Raw genomic sequence first — 16,582 nt, 5'->3', positions numbered from 1 at the left:
GACTATGAAAACCAGAGAAGATTGTGGCTGAGAGAGATGGAGGGTGGCTGGCTCATGCTGCAGATGTTTTTAAAATCTTTCAAAGGTTCACAAACCCAAAACAAGTAGCATCTGGCCTCAGTGTGCCCTGTAACTCTTGCTAAGCAACCCCAGGCCCAGCCCAGTGACAGCCAGCCCTGTTCACAGCCTAGCATCCCCCACCTCCAAGTCCAGTACAACTGGCAACCATCTGCAGATCATTTTGTAGCTTATACCAAATGGGCACAGGCACCAGTGACCTTGGCCTGCACCAGAGCCACTCCCAAGAGGCCCCAGAAACAACATATGTGGAGGACAGCTTCAGACCACCCCAGAGCACCACCCAACCACTTCCACGAATAACACACCCAAAGGACAGATTTGGCAAGCACCAAAGTCCTGCTAAAGCAAATCCTGCTCCATAAAGTCAGCCCCTATACAAAAGCTCCTCCATTATAGTCCCTGCCAGTCCTCACAACCAATCAGCCTGAGGCTCAATCTCTCTTACTGACTTACAAATAGCAATCAAGGCTTAACTACAACAGGAAGGCACACACAGTCAACACCTAGACCACCTGGCTCAGGTGACCAGGGAGACTGTACCACTGGGCCGAACATGACACCTACTTCATAAGGCCACTCTACTAAGACTGGGAGACATAGCAGCTCTACCTAATTTATAGAAACAAACACATGGAGGCAGCTGCAATAAGGAGAGAAAGAAACATTTGCCAATTGAAAGAACAGAACAGAGCTCCAGAAAAAGAGCTAAACAAAATGGAGACAATCTACTGGATTCAAAGTTCAAAATACTGGTTATAGGGATGCTCGATGATCTCAGTGAGAACTTCAGTGAAGAGAAAGGAAACATAAAAATGGAGATAGAAAACATAAAAAAGAACCAGTCAGAAATGAAGAATACAATAACTGAATGAAGAATGCATTAGAGGGGATCAATAGTAGATTAGACAAAGGAGAGGCCTGAATCAACAATTTGGAAGTTAAAGTAGCAGAAAACCCTCAATCAATAGAGCAAACAGAAAAAAAAAATCAAAAAAAAAAAAAAAGATTATTTAAGGGGCTTCTGGGACAAGTGTAATGACATTCACACCATAGGGGTACCAGAAGGAGAAGAGAGAGAGAGAGCAAGTAATTGAAACCTATTTGAAGAAACAATGATGAAAGACTTCCCTAACCTGGTGAAGGAAATAGACATACAAGTCTAGGAAGTGCAGAGAGTCCCAAACAAGATGAAACCAGAGTCCCACACCAAGACACATAATTTAAATGCCAAAGGTTAAAGACAATGAGAGACTCTTAAAACCTGCAAGACAAAAGCAGTTAGTTGCCTATAAGGGAGCTCCCATAAGATTGTAAGCTGTTTTCCCAACAGAAACTTTGCAGGCCAGAGGGATTGTCATGAAATATTTAAAGTGATGAAAATCAAGAACCTACAACCAAGAGTATTCTATCCAGCAAGGCTATCACTTAAAATTGAAGGACAGTTCAAGAGCATCCCACTCAAGAAAAAGCTAAAGGAGTTCATCACTACCAAACCAGTATTACAAGAAATGTTAAAGGGTCTCCTTTAAGGGGGAAAAGAAACAGATAAAAAATATGGATAATAAAATGGCAATAACTGCATATCTATCAAAAATTACTTTAAATGTAAATAGATTAAATCCTCCAATCAAGAGACATTGGGTGGCTGAATGGATAAAAAAATAAGACCCTTACATGTGCTGCCTGTAAGAGATTCACTTCAGATTGAAAAACACACAGAGACTGAAAGTAAAAGAATGGAAAAAAGATAGTTCATGGGGGAAAAAAGTTGGTAATAATACTTACATCAGATAAAATAGACTTTAAAACAAAGACTATCACAAGAGACAAAGAAGGACCAGTAATTCCACTTCTGGATATGTATCTAAAGAAACCCAAACACTACTTTGAGGGGATGTATGCATCCATATGTTCATTGTAGTGTTGTTACAATGGCCAAGATGTGGAAGCAGCCTGGGTGTCCATCGATGGATGAATGGATAAAGAAGAGGTGGCACATATATACAATGGGATATTTTTCAGGCATAAAAAATAATGAAATCTTGCCAACTGTAACTACATGGATGGACCTAGAAGGTTTTATGTTGAGTGAAGTCAGACAGAGAAAGATAGATGCCATATGATTTCACTTATGTGGGATCTACAGAACAAAACAAACAAAATAGAAACAAGTTCAGAGATACAGAGAATATTCTGATGGTTGCTGGATTGAGGGGGTGGGTTAACAGGTGTAGGGGATTAAGAAATACAAATTGGTAGTTACTTAATAGTCATGGGGATGTAAAGTATAGCATAGGGAATATAGGCAATAATATTGTAATAACTATGTATGGTGTCAGATGGGTACTAGACTTATCAGGGCAATCACTTCGTAAGCTATATAAATGTCTAATCACTATATTGTGCACCTGAAACTAATATAATATTGTATCTCAACTGTAATTTAAATACACACACACACACACACACACACACTCACACATAAAATTTCTAGAAATTATGCTTTATAGAAAACTTTGTTCATACTCCCTTTCCACTCCAGGCATCTGATTTTTACTTTAGTTTCTGAGTGAGGACTTTGGAAAGTCTACTCAACTAAAATTGTTTTTGTCAGTCCACTGAGAGCCTCCATATTGGCAAATGCTATGGTCAATTTGGGGCGTGTGTTACCTGACCATTGATTGTATTTGGCAGTCCCTTCTTGAAGCACTTTGTTCTGGAATACTAGTTTCTCATTCTTCTCTCACTACTTCGTCTTCATTTATTGGCTTATTCTTTTCCTCCCAACGTCCAGTTACTGGGTCCTGTCCTCTGAAGTATCATTCCTTCCTCAGGCAATCTCACTTCAGTCTCATGGTTCCAATCACTACCTATACACACTATGAAATCCCAAATTCCTGTCTCCCAGGCCTGTTTCCTGAAGATGAATGTCCCCTTCAACATCTCCTCTCCCATCTGCAATAGGCATCTCAAACAACTGCCCAAAGGAGAACAATTTATTCAACACCACTTGCACAAACATGCTTCTTCTATAATCTTTTCTCTGTCAGTAAATGTTGTATCATCCAATTGCTTAGGACAAAAACAAAATATTATCTTTGATTCTTTCTATTTGCCTCATTCTCAATTCAATCCATCAATAAATTCTGTCACCTCGATCTTCAGATCATATCTTGATCCCAACAACTTATTATTCTTCTGGTGACATCCCTAGTCCAAGTGACTATCATCTCATTCCAATAATCTCCAACTGGTCTCCCTGGTTGTACTCCTGTGCTTACACCCCCCACCTCCATTTCTGCAGTTAACAGTCACCAGAAGTATCATTTTCAAATTTATGTGAGATTGTTCCATTCCTCAAATCACGTCCCACAGAGATTGCTCCCTGCTTCGTTGAGAGCAAAAGACAAAGTCCTTGTAAGGTCTGTGAGACCTTTACGATCTGTCTCCTCCCCATATCCTATGTCTGTGCTCTGGCCACACTGGCCTCAGTGCCATTCCTGGAACTTGCCGGCATACTCGTGCCTCAAGGTCTTTGTTCTTCTCTCTGCCTAGGATGGACCTTCCAAGATAGTCACCTGGTTTACTTCCCTCATTTCCGTTAGGTCTTTCCTCAAATGTTGTCTCTTCCTGCATTAGTCTATGCTAACTCCGCTTCTCTAGCTCAGCTTCTCCTCCTTTCCCCCTTGTCTGTTTAATTTTTCCACATAACACTTACTTTTATTATGTCTGTCTCTTCCACAAAAACATAACGTTCATAAAGGCAGAGACTTTTGTCTGTATGGTTCATGGCTGGAGTCCCTGGCCCAGAAGAGTGCCTGAATATAATTGACACTCAAAAATATCTGTTGAACAATTGAATTTGGCATTATTTATACTGGTCTTACTAATTTCTTTTAGAGGACAGGAAATGATTGTGGTTGCAAGCCATACACTAATCCCTGTTTCCGTAGTCAGTGGTTATCAAAGGATGGTCTTCCAGACCAGCAGCATCAGAATCAGCTGGGAGCTCATTAAAGATGCGCATTATTGGGCTCTATCTGACACTCACTGAATTAGAAACTTTGGGGTTGGGCTCAACAGTCTGGTTTCACCAGCCCTCCAGGTGATTCTGATGAACAAAGGACCATTAATACACATATCAGTAAACAAATGTGTTACTCTCCCCAGATGATGTTTCAACCCCGGTCAAGTGCATCAGTCTCTTAAAATGCCTTAAGACTCTGTGAATACCATTGGTGCTATCTTACTTCTTGACGTCTATTTACAATGTGCTGGATGCTTGGATTGCAGAGTTTACATCTTGGCCTTTCCAGGGAAAGCAAGAAGCCTGGCTTCACCAGAGTCCCAGGACAGCGTGGAGGGAATCACAGGAGATAAAATTAGAACATAACTGACCAAATTTTGAAAGGCATTGATAATGGTAGGCTCAGGGGTCCATGACACACTGTAATGAGTGAAATTTGAATTCTGTGATCCAATATCTGAGTGGAAGGAAACGTGAAAAGTATAGGGATTCCATGGATAGCAGCCAATTCCTGCTGTATTTTGATGTGATACTGGGATTTGGAACAGTCCTTGACCTTGCTGTGGCCAAACTCTTCTACTTAAAGTAGCTGGTGACTTAACTGAGATTTTCCACTTGTGTAAGCCTGTCAGTGTCTCTCCATCAAAGTAAGACTCAAAGTTGAAATGAGGACTCTGCTAGCCATGTCATTTTTATTTTTATGGTGACTGAACTCTTTCTTTTCTTCTTCTTTTTTTAATATATAATCTACTGCCATGCTGACAAATGATAAGTTTCTGACTTGCAGAACTTTAAGATAGATTGAATTATTTTTCATTGCCTCAGGAAAAAAAAAATAACTAATCTTAAAATAAGTCAGTTTTTCTACCTAAATGAATTCCTTTATTTGACCAATATATACTTATCTCCTAAACTACTATAAAAGCAATATGTAAGAAAATAGTATAGGCCTCTAAGAAGTACAATAATTGCTTCTCTTTTTCACTTAAAACAAAATATAACTCATTTTTTTTCTTAAAGAATATCTAGGGATCAGTAATAGCATCTTTGTAAAATTTGATAATTAAGAAATGCTGTGTTTGGATTTATTCCATTTTTTTAGAATAGAGTGCTGAATATGAAACTACAGTTGAAATTTTGCCCTTGGCCTAGCTGAGCCAGGACAGGGGAATCAAAGCAAAACCAAAGCCAACCATCCACAGATTATGCAATCCATATGAACTTGGAGGTTTATTCCTGGCTTTGTTTTATGGCTTTGAGTATAGCCAGATCCTCCTAAGTGAGGGGAATGGCGGGTGGGTGTTCTTCCGACTTTAGTCTCTGTCTTACCAATATAGATATGACTTTGAGGGCAGTTAGCTATGGGAAGGGCATTCTCTGCTTTAATTTGGCCTGGGGCAGTGAAAAATGTGCTAGATTGAGTGATTGTCTTATCTCATTGTTTGATCAGGAGCAAATCGTTTAACCATAATCTGAGCCTCAGTTTTCTAAATTGAAATGACTCAAAGATACCGAGGACCAAATGAGAACGAATGCTAAGTCACTTTGGAAAACTATAATGGATGCCAAAGTGCTTTGGAAAACATTATACTTTTGATGACACTGTATTATAAATTATAAGTGATATTGTAAAACCTGATTGATTAAACTATATTAATCAAGATGCTATATCAATTAAGATGTTAAGTTGACTGCTTAGTATTTCACTTTGTCTGTTTGCCATGTTAAATTTCAAAAGAAATGACTAATATTTATTGTGTTACTTATTATATAGGCTCAAGTGCAGTAACAAAGAGACCCCAAAATAGAGTTTTAAATAAGATACAGATGTATTTCTTTTTCATGTAAGAGGCCAAAGGGAAGATGAGGGTGGGCGGACAGCTGCTTTAAAGATTAATCAGTTCCACCATCCTCAACATGGACCTTCTGTTTCTAGGCCCAAAGTTATTCCCATTCCAAGCTAGGAGAAGAAGGTGTAATGGGCACGTAGCTTGTCTTTAGGCTGGAGATGCCTTGGACATTGCAGGCATCATTTTTGTCCACATTGCATTGGCTAGAACTCAGTCACATGTTTATACCTAGCTTGCTGGGAAAGAAAATCTCTGGCTCAGGAGCCATGTGTGCAGCAGAAACTGGGGAGGAGCAGGAGCTGTCTTTAAAAGAAACAAGGAAAAATACACAGTAGAGACAGTTTAGTAGTACGTAGTCTCCGACAAATTGAGGTACATTGTGCTTAAAGTTCTGCTGAACTGTACTAATAGTTTGCTTGACTTTGATTGCTTTGCCTTGATACCGAATAGCAGGTGGTAAAACCTTTCATTGTTGTGGCTACTATATGTCTATATTCTGTAACTGTTAATTGATATTAATTAAATTTTCACATATGACAGAAGTTACGGAGATGTATTTACTCTGTGGGGTTTGCTCTTCATCATTCTATTACCCCTCCATTTGATAGCAAATTTTGGTTATGACTTTTTGCATTGTGTTGATCTTTGACAATCTATATGACTTGGGATAGATAAGCAACGTGCCTAAATCTTCCTTAGCGTTATGAGATCAGAACACACTGAGTTTGCAAAATTGTCAATATGTTATCTTCGAGATGCCTTTTCTGGTTTCTACTAATAAAGTAAAAGTGAGTAGACAGTAATTTTGGAAAACTGCCTAATGTCTCTATGACCATTATAACCTTTTTTAATTAAAAAGCAGTTCTGGAAGATCAGACTTAATAGCCTTGTAATTTCAGACTCTCTTGTTATGAGACTGATTACATCCAGGTAATTAATTAATCACACCTTTATTTATTTAACATAAATTTGTTGACTACTTGTGATGTTCCAATGGCACTGCTAGATGTTGAAGGATACAAAAATGAAGTAAGATACTTTGAAAAGTTGTTGCACCCCAAAGGGATCTGTTTGGTAGATAGCTGGATACACAGGATTGGACCGCAAGAGGGTCATCTAGCATGGAGATAAATACTTGGGAGTCTCCAGATTTTTGGTAATTGTTTAAGCCCTAGTAGTCTATTGGCTTTCCAAGTAGAAAGTGAAAAGCACACCTAGAATAGAACCTTACCCTTGACACATGGGGGATGGAAAAAGAAGGAGGAAAGAATTAGACAAAGATCTCAGAGCGATAGAAGGAGACAGGAAGACCTTTCAGAAAATACCAGGGAGGAAGAGGTATGATTTAAAATTTCAGGTGCCTCAGGCCCTCGCCATAAGGTAAGGAACAAGCAATATCCTGAGGTTTCACCTTGTGGAGGTCATTGTGGCCGTAACACAGCAGTTCTACTGAATAGTCTGCAGTGGAAGCAAGGTTCAGTTGTTTGAAAAGTGAATGGGAAAGAGGAATTAAAAATGGCTAATGGAGCAATAATAGCAGTGAGATCAATCTATTTAATCTGGGATTCCTGAATTGTTTGTTGTGTTTAACATTTAAAAAAATCTCTCAGTGGAAGAATTTATGTTGGCACAGATGACAGTCAAGATTGAGAGGCACCTATCTATTACTTTGCTCTGTAATTTCAAAAACGGGCACGTTTTAGTGTTTAACATTCACCATGCAAATGTATGATGCGAGGTGACAAAATAACTTTAAATTATTTAGGGTGACCTTGAATTTATTAAGGTGACAAAATAATTTTTGAGGGAAGCATCACTTGTTATAGTAATTTCCAAATTATGGAAACTCCTGTATCTAATGATAGTTCTGTTGAGTTGAACAGCTGGCCTCCTGGCCTGTGCTTCTTTGCCCAAAGGTGATTGGGAATACTACATTAGTAGTGACAAAAGCACTGACAGGATGTAACAGGCTCTGCCATATATAACACTGATTACAGCATGAAGATTATTTGGGGGGTTTTGAGATCTCTGCAAGCTTTGATTTAGTATTATATTTTAAACTCCACTTAAAACAAATGACACACCAGATCCTCACATCATTAGAATTTAATGGGCTTTACTCAGAACTGACCTAGATCAGACAATAGAAATTTACATTAAATGGGCTTATGCCACACAGATATGCAATGTACAGTACACTTATAAACCTCTAATCATTTTAAAGGTTTCATACTAATTACCTTGAAATGCACATTAAAGAAGTGAAAAGCAAAATTTCCTGAAATATAGTTCCAAGATGATTCTAATTTGCATAAGTTTTAGGCAAGGAACAGATGTCTTTTTAATGCTGTACCTTTGTAAAAAAAAAAAAAATTAAAACCTATTATATGTCTTGGTGTAACTTAGTATTCCTCTCCAATCCTAACTTGGGTGAAATGCTTTTAGCAGAACACTGACAAAGGCGAGTAAAAAAAAAAAAAAAAAAAAATGGGGCTTCATTGTTTCAAACACCAGCTTAGCTTTAGAACAATATAAAGGAAACTGTTTCATAATGCTATTTTATTTTTTACATTCTGTGACTTCATTTTTTTAAGATTTTTATTAAAATACAGATAGCATACAATATTATACATGTTTCTTTGTCTTCCAATTTTGGCTGCCTCCCTCTGTTTGTTTCTATGTATTAGGTAGGGCTGCTATGTGTCCCAGACATAGTAGAATGGCCTTATGTAGTAGATGTCCTGTGGGATCCCGTGCCACAGTCTCCCTGGTCACTAGAGCTGAGTGCTCCAGTTTTGTCCCTTGTGTGGGTTGTGTGTGTCCTCCTGTTATACTTGAGCCTTGGTTGCTCTTTGCACATCAGTAGGTGGAACTGACCCTTGGGCTCAGAGGTTGTGAGGACTGATTATGACTACAGTGAAGGAGCTGCTGTGCATGGGCTGATCCCATGGAGGAGGATTCACTTTAGCAGGGCTTTGGTATCTGCCCAATGTGCCCTTTGGGTGTGTCATCCTTGGAGATGGCTGGGTGATGCTTCAGCTTTGTTTGAAGCTGACCACTGGGTATGCCAGTTTCAGGGCCATCTGGGAGGGAACCTACTGCAGTTCAGCTGCCGCCTGTTACCTGCCAGGGCCACCTGACATGAGCCACAAAGCAATCTGCAGATGGCTGCTGCCTGCACTGTGCTTAGAGGTACCTTGAGAGGCCAAGCCTTGAACTAGTGCCAGGCTTAGGGCTGCTCAGCCAGAGGTACAGGACATGCTGAAGCCAGATGCTGCTTGTTTGAGTTTTGTGAACCTTTGAGAGACTTTAGGAAATTCTGCAGCATGAGCCAAGGCAGGCAGTTTGTATGAAAAAGCCACTGGAAGTGACTTGAGTGTGCCCAAAAGGTGGGTGGGGTAGGGTGTCAGGGAATCAGGGTGAGTGAACTGCCTTAGCTAGGTTGATAGAGACTCAGGTATGGTGTTTGCATGTGTCTGCATGCGGGGTATGGGGCGGGCTCAACAAAGAAATAATGGCTTCCACCAGCTCCTCCATCAAGGAGAAACTTGCCCCTCTAGCCCTCACCCTGGAGCCAGAAAACTCAGTTCCTCCCTGTATGTCCTTTTTGCCTTTCAAGTTGGAGCTCAAAGTGAGTGAGTCCATCAGTGATTAAGGCCATATGTGGGCCCTTTAAGAGGAGCACCTGTGAGTGCAGTCACCCACCAACCCACTCAGCCACAATCTCTGCTAATTTTCACCGCCAGAAATTATGGTGACTTCTCTCCCTGGGACTGGAACCCTGGGATGGGGAGCTGGTGCAGTGCTGGGACCTCTCGCTCCTCCTAGGATACAGCTGAAATATCCTTCCCAATTTTTAATGGTCAAATGTGTGTTGGAACAGGCCGTTCTGCATCTCTCTTCCTCCTACCAGTATTGAGGTGGCTTCTTCTGTATGTCCTTAGTTGTAGGGCTTCAGTTCAGCTAGATTTCAGGTGATTCTCAATGATATATTTTTTGTAGTTTATTTTTAATTTTGATGTGGTTGGAAGAGAAGGTAAGCACAGTGTTTACCTACTTTGCTATCTTGACCAGAAAAAAAAGTTATCGTTGTAGTTTGGGATCTAGCTGTCTAAAATGTAATTATAATAAACCTTTGTGTATGGTATTTTCAGTGGCTTTATTTTTCTAAATAATCACTTTTGTAAAATGAGCATATAATATTCTAAAGTCATAGAAAGAGAACAGTGTACGAAAGACGTTAAATTAACCATGATACTACCATACATGTTTGCTTTATTTTCTTTTAATCTTTGTATATATTTTCAAAATAATGATTAAAAGGATTATGCTGTTTTACATCCTACTTTCATTTAACATTATACTCTGTTTTCCATTTTATTATATGTTCTTTACAAATTTAAGGAATTGTATATTTCTTCAGATGGATAAAGTATGCTTTATTTTAATCATTCCTATATATTTGAAAGCTAAGAACACCCATTTTTTTCATACTGTTAGAAACATTTTAGTTTGATTATTTACTCAGGATGGTTCCTAGACATAGAATTTTTGGATCAAATGTACATGGATATTTTACATTTCATGACATAAATTACCAAATTACTTTCCCCAACTGTTACATATGTAGGCAAAACACACCCTTGTACTTAAGCTTTTTGATTATCAAGTCAAGTATACAAGAATAATTTTGGCCTTATGTGCAAAGAGATTTTTGTGTCTTCCTGCTTCTTTTTCTTCCTCCTCACTCTGTGCACCTCAAAGGCACATGATGTTCATTCTACATCTTCCTTCTGGAATATTTATGTTTCTTTAATTTTATAATCATATTTACATCTTTAGATGTAAAAAATATTTACATTTTTTAAAATCTTCCTTTTATATTGTGAATTTCATATATTTTCTAAATTCAACCCTGAGTTATAGAATATAGGTACATACATACTTGCATATATATATATCTGTTATATATATATATATAACAGATATATATATATCTGTTAATGTACTTTTTATTAATCTCATAGGTACTTGGTATAAATGTGTATGTATACATACCTTTAGGTTTAAAATAAACATATATACATGCATATTTTAGTTTTTAATTAGAATAGGCGCTTTATTTTCTGAACTCATGCATACCCAAGAATGATTTTCTGTGGCTTTGTTATATTTTTAGGGATACTTATGGGTCAACACTCAAAGGTCTGTCTGTGTATCTCACTTCAATTTTTAGCTCCTTAGTAGGAAACCCTTAGGTCTGGTGTTTTTTTCTCACTACTTTTATTCAGCTCTTATCACTGTGAATGTGTGGATAGTTTTCCATAAATTCCACATGGGATGTGCTTAGCCCATCTGATGTGCATAATCAAGTCTTTTTTCTCTTCTAAAATATTTCTTTAATTATCATTTTTATTATTATTTATATTCCAAACCTTGTCAAATAATCAAAAGCTAGAATTGTTAGTCAAACCTACATTTTATAACATAATATGCATTGTGTCTCTACTCATTTTCATCTTTATCGTTTACTTAATTTACCTAGATTATTAAGTTTGTCCTCCACAGGACTGTGTATGTGTTTTCATTGTCAATTCTATTATAGCTAATAGGGATTTGTCATAAGGAAAATGAGGAGAAAAGAATGTTCATCAAGTTAATAAGTATACTTCAACAGAGCCTTAGGGTGCTGAGTGACATGGAAAGTACAAGCTGGCATAGCAAGGCTTGGGGAACTGAGTTTTCATAGATAATATGTTATAGATTGAACACTGACACCAAGGAAAATAGAGCTATGGATATATGTTTTCCTTCTGGGTCACAGCAGTTTTAGTCTTCACTACCTGAATTATACTATATAACTAAATCATAGCATAGAAATGGCAGGGTGAGCGAGTATTTAAGTACCTGTACTGGGTTGGGGAATTTGACTTCTTTCTAGATGTTACTGAGAAGTAGTAGATTTCTTCACTGTGACCAGTTCAGTGCCAATACATCAAAGTCTATTGCCCACTCTTCTTTGAAGCACCACGTCATGATAGGGAAATTCATTCTATAATAAAATCACAATGTAGAAACCAAAAGTTTTCAGTTCTGCTATTGCGATTTATATTTCTTTGAAATTCTTAGTTCACTCACTCCTTTCTTATTTCATTATCTTTTCAGCTCACCCTGTCGTTTTATAAAGTTTAATTCTGCTCTCATTTTATCTCCATGTTTCTTAACCTTTCCCCACATTTCAGAGAGACCAGGTGTTTCTGGATACAACTGAACATGTTAAGGCTCTGTCTAAAATGCGTTCGTGGTTTTCGTGGAAGTCATTTTCAGGCTGATGCCTTTTCCTGTGATTGAGGATGATGTTGATGTTCTCTTTCTCCTGTACTCCAGTACTTCTTCAGGGGCCCCGTACTGTATATCTTCAATGTACTCATTCTGAAATGATCCATCCAGACCCTGGGATCACCGGTAGACCATAGATTCCACTTTCTGTCTATCTGCATTCGTAGAACTCTTTTCTCTAAGCTCTCCCAATATCCAATGTTTCAGGCAATTTGGGGAGCTCTGTTATACTGAGGTGGAATCTTGCCATGCCCTGTCTTCCCGCCTATGCCTTTGATACTTGGAATTTTGGAGTCCCTCTATAATAACATTCAGTATGCACTTTGCAGCCAAGTTCTTGCTCCAGGTGCCATAGCTACAACATTATACTTGCTGTGACTGTAGTTCCACTGGGTACTACTGCCAACCCCACTGCCATCACCCTTCATTGTTTTCTTAAAGTTAACCTTCAAATGAATGAATAAAAGTGATTGCCAGTAGAATAGTCCTGTTTTATTCTTAAAGAATATTAGGAATTTCTCATTAGTTAACACATTTCTCTAATTCAGGGGCCAGATGATAAATGTATGAGAGTGCTGCCTAACATTTTTAGGTAGGAAAAAGAATGATTTCTTTTAACCAAAAGCACATATAAGCATCATGTCCTTTTTTCCCCCTCAATCCATTTCCATTGGAGAGAGTGGGAGGGTCAGAGGGGGAGGAGAAGAGAGGGGGAGAGAGAGAGAGAATTTGTGTGTGTCGGGGGGTGTAGGTGTTGTCTAGACTAGACAATACTCAAATAAATACCCAGCTAAGATATATTGGATGTTAGAAGTAAGAGTGCCTATGGAGAAAAATAAAGCTAAAAAGAAAGATGCAGAATCCATACTTCCAGTGTCCCATTATTATGTGGTTTAAAATGTCATCAAAGTTATTTTTATGGAAAATTGAGTGAAGCTATTTTAAATGAAAACAGCCAGTAGCATTGTTATTTGAAGTAGCTTTCAAACCACAAGCCATTTATACTTACATTTAAGGATTGAAGCTCTGTAGGATTGCTATTAATCTCTGCTGTGTGATATTATGAAAAAAGCTATGCACACTGCTTAGCAGACACTATGATATATGCTTACTTAAGCTATTTTATTTAATCCTTACAACACCTGTATAAATTAAGTATTATTTATCCCTTTGAAGATGAAGAAAATAAGGCTTAGAGAGAATAAATAACTGGCCCGAGGGAACATAGCTAGCAAATACCGAAACCAGGATTTGAACCTAAATTTCTATGATCCAAAAGTCATATTTGTAATGACTATACCTTTCAGCTTCAAGCTGAAGCAGAATGAACGAAATAACACATCCATTGGTTTTAATCCAAACTGTTTTCCAGAGCTTGCACGGGATGTGGCCTCTGCCTACCTCTCATTTTAGACTACATATGCCATGCTCTTTACTCTCAGGGCCCTTGGTTTCCTTTCTGTGCCTTAAGTACCTCTTTTCAAGGGCCTTTGAATATGTTGTCTCCTTTCCTCTCCCCCTTTTCTCTGTCTTTGCCTCTTCCTTCTCTTCCAGGTGCTAGCTCACATGTCATTTGCTCAGAGTCGTCATCTGACCACTGTATATAAAGAACATGCCCCTCCCAATTAAGTCTCTCCTATCACCTGTTATTTCCTTCATAGCATGTAACCCATCTGAAATCAATCTGTTCACATATTTGTTATGTCTCTCTCTACAGACTGTAAGCTCTTTGAGGGTAGGAACCTTCCACCTCTTTGTTATTATTGTCTCTACTGAACTTATGTTTCAAGTAGTCCTCTAACAGATGTTGAGGAAACAATTGAAGGAAAAAATGGGTGAATGACTGAAATTCATATGTTTGTTTCTACTTGGGAATGGTATCTTTAATTTTTTTTGATGAAATGTATTTGAAAATGCCTTTAGTAATTTTGAGTGTTCTAAAGCATATTTAAGCCTTGATCAGGATACTTAATATTATCACAAACTATTATAGCTTCTTGCAGTAACAGATTTCTGCTTTGGTTTTGATATGCCCAGTGGTCTTGTTAAAATAACTAACGTGAAAATGAACATTATTTAATAAGAATAAAACTCTCTATTTATCTGCATTAGAATGACAGTGTTGTAGAATCATAACACATTTTTAGCTACATAAGGACTTAGAATACTTTCTAATCTAACTGAAATATTGTAGAAAGATAAGAAGGCTTCCCAAAAGCTATCTGGATAGATCCAGGTCTGGAAAAATGGAACAGGAACCTTCCCATTATATTAGAGAAACTCTTACTGTGTTTCTTCTACTTGTTCTCCCCCACCCACCCATTATAGTGAATATTCCTATAGGAGCAATAGATTATATATAGCATTTAATTAAAATAAATAAATATGTATTTATTTAATAGTTCTAAGTTGGTCTCAAATCCATACGAAATGAAACAATAGCTTTCATGGGAGCCTTGACACTGAAATCATTGCAAGGTAGTCCATCTAAGGCAGCTGTAATACAGACACAGAGGTCCATGGGCTAGAGTTTCAACTAGAAAGAAAAAGATGTGTCAGGTTCAGAATAAAACAAAAAATCATCAAATTTTATATACTGTATTTTGTTCCACAGTTTGCAGTTGAAGAAACCACAAATTTTTTTAAAAAATCAGGTTATTAATAACCTATGAATATTTTGGAATCATGCTTACATGACAAAGGGATTCCTCATTCTTCAGAAATGTTTCTTGAAAGTACTGCTTCATTTACAAACATCAATTTACCCACATTTCTAAAACACAAGATATCCCTTGCCATTATGTCTTTGTAGAAGCCAAAGATTTATTTTCTAAGAGTCAGGGAAAGCAAAAGCAAACTACAGTGTCTGTTTCTATAAAGTAGATGAAGAAAATGGACATGTGTTTCATCAATGTAAATGATATGTCCAGTGAATGTGGGCAGTGGACGTATAAAGCATTCTATAAAGTTCAAAGATACTGTTTTTGCTAGGAAGTGACCCTTGTAATACCAGTGTAATCAAGACCTGCATTGTCTAATTATTCTTTTAAGGTCAGCAGTAACATTGGCTCATTTACTTTTATATGGTAGAGTACGGACCCCAGTGTGGGTGACTGTGAAATTTAGCTTTTGTTCTGTGAATAAGAGGATTTTTATGCTGACTCTGTAAAACACCAGTTCTCTTCAGTGCTTTGTTTATAGAATGATCACATGATATGGGGAAATTATTATTCATCCCCAAATAACTATGCATATAAGTCATAGAAACATAGACTGTTAGGGACCAAGGAATTATCTTGTCAAAAAAATCTTCCTTGTAGAGATGAAGCTAGTTTTAGAGTCCTGGTGACTATTGTAATGAGGATTTATTTGTCTTTGTGTGTTTGTATGTGCAGGAGTACATGGATTCCAATAAATACATTGAGCATCTGCTAACTCAACTCGAGGAGCAACACAGAAGCCTCTGGAGGTAAGTGAAATCATGTCTTCAACTTATGGCAGCCTCTACAGCTTTGATCTTGATCACAGAGGCAGGGAATTGGAAAATGGTCTCTTGTTCCACTTGATGCCAAGAGCATCACTGGGGGTAAGAATCACCAGAGGCTACCCAGAGGATTCTGTTCCTTTAATTAAAGTAAAGCAATGGTGCCAAAAGTTGTCCCTGAGTGAAGGATCTGCTCAGAGCTGGAAGGATGGTAAAAATTATGAAACTTGTCAAGATCAGTGAATTAATTTTTCCAGGATGACATGGCAACCTTATGTTGTAGAACCTAAATTCTCTCACCCTTGCTTTCTTAAATATTATTTAAGTTTTTCTGTAATTGAAACATAGGACATTTTTGCTTAAAAATTTTACTCTTCACATTAAAGAGGAATATTTTAAGAATGATGTCATATAGGTCTCTAATGTTTAGTATTTGTTCTGCATGGTGGGTTCTGATTCTCAGTAAGAAAAGGTATGTGAAAATACGTGTGCAGGTTAATTGGAAAAAGAAGTCAGTATCACAGAAGTTGTATTTTCAAGTTATTGATTTCGTGGGGGCTTCTTGGGAATTGAGAGAGGCAAAGATGGTTGTGATGTTATTAATGAGATATTTAGGGTTCCTGGTCATGTTTTTTATCAATGTTGCTATGGAATCTGAATTCTTTTTGCTAAATTCCTACAACTCATGTTATCTGGACTAAATATGCTAGTGTTTAATTACACGATGCTCCACATTGCACTGGAAGAGTTTCATATAATTAGCTCTGTCTTCTTGTTGTCAATAAACCCCTAAAGTTCTTT

At 37.7% G+C, this 16,582-nt stretch overlaps 1 protein-coding gene across 2 annotated transcripts in view; it reads left to right on the top strand.

Annotated features, from left to right (window-relative positions):
• NCKAP5 (NCK associated protein 5) overlaps nt 1-16,582 on the top strand; it is an 834,652-nt gene that overhangs the window by 227,892 nt on the left and 590,178 nt on the right. For both annotated transcript variants that reach the window (XM_081050689.1, XM_081050688.1), the window contains exon 3: nt 15,693-15,766. In XM_081050689.1, the coding sequence (XP_080906815.1) occupies nt 15,693-15,766 (74 nt within the window). The remainder of the gene's footprint in view (nt 1-15,692; nt 15,767-16,582) is intronic.

Source organism: Rhinolophus hipposideros (assembly GCF_964194185.1).
Source record: "Rhinolophus hipposideros genome assembly, chromosome: 6".
Classification (NCBI taxonomy): domain Eukaryota; kingdom Metazoa; phylum Chordata; class Mammalia; order Chiroptera; family Rhinolophidae; genus Rhinolophus; species Rhinolophus hipposideros.
This window is presented reverse-complemented; position numbering and strand designations above follow the sequence as displayed.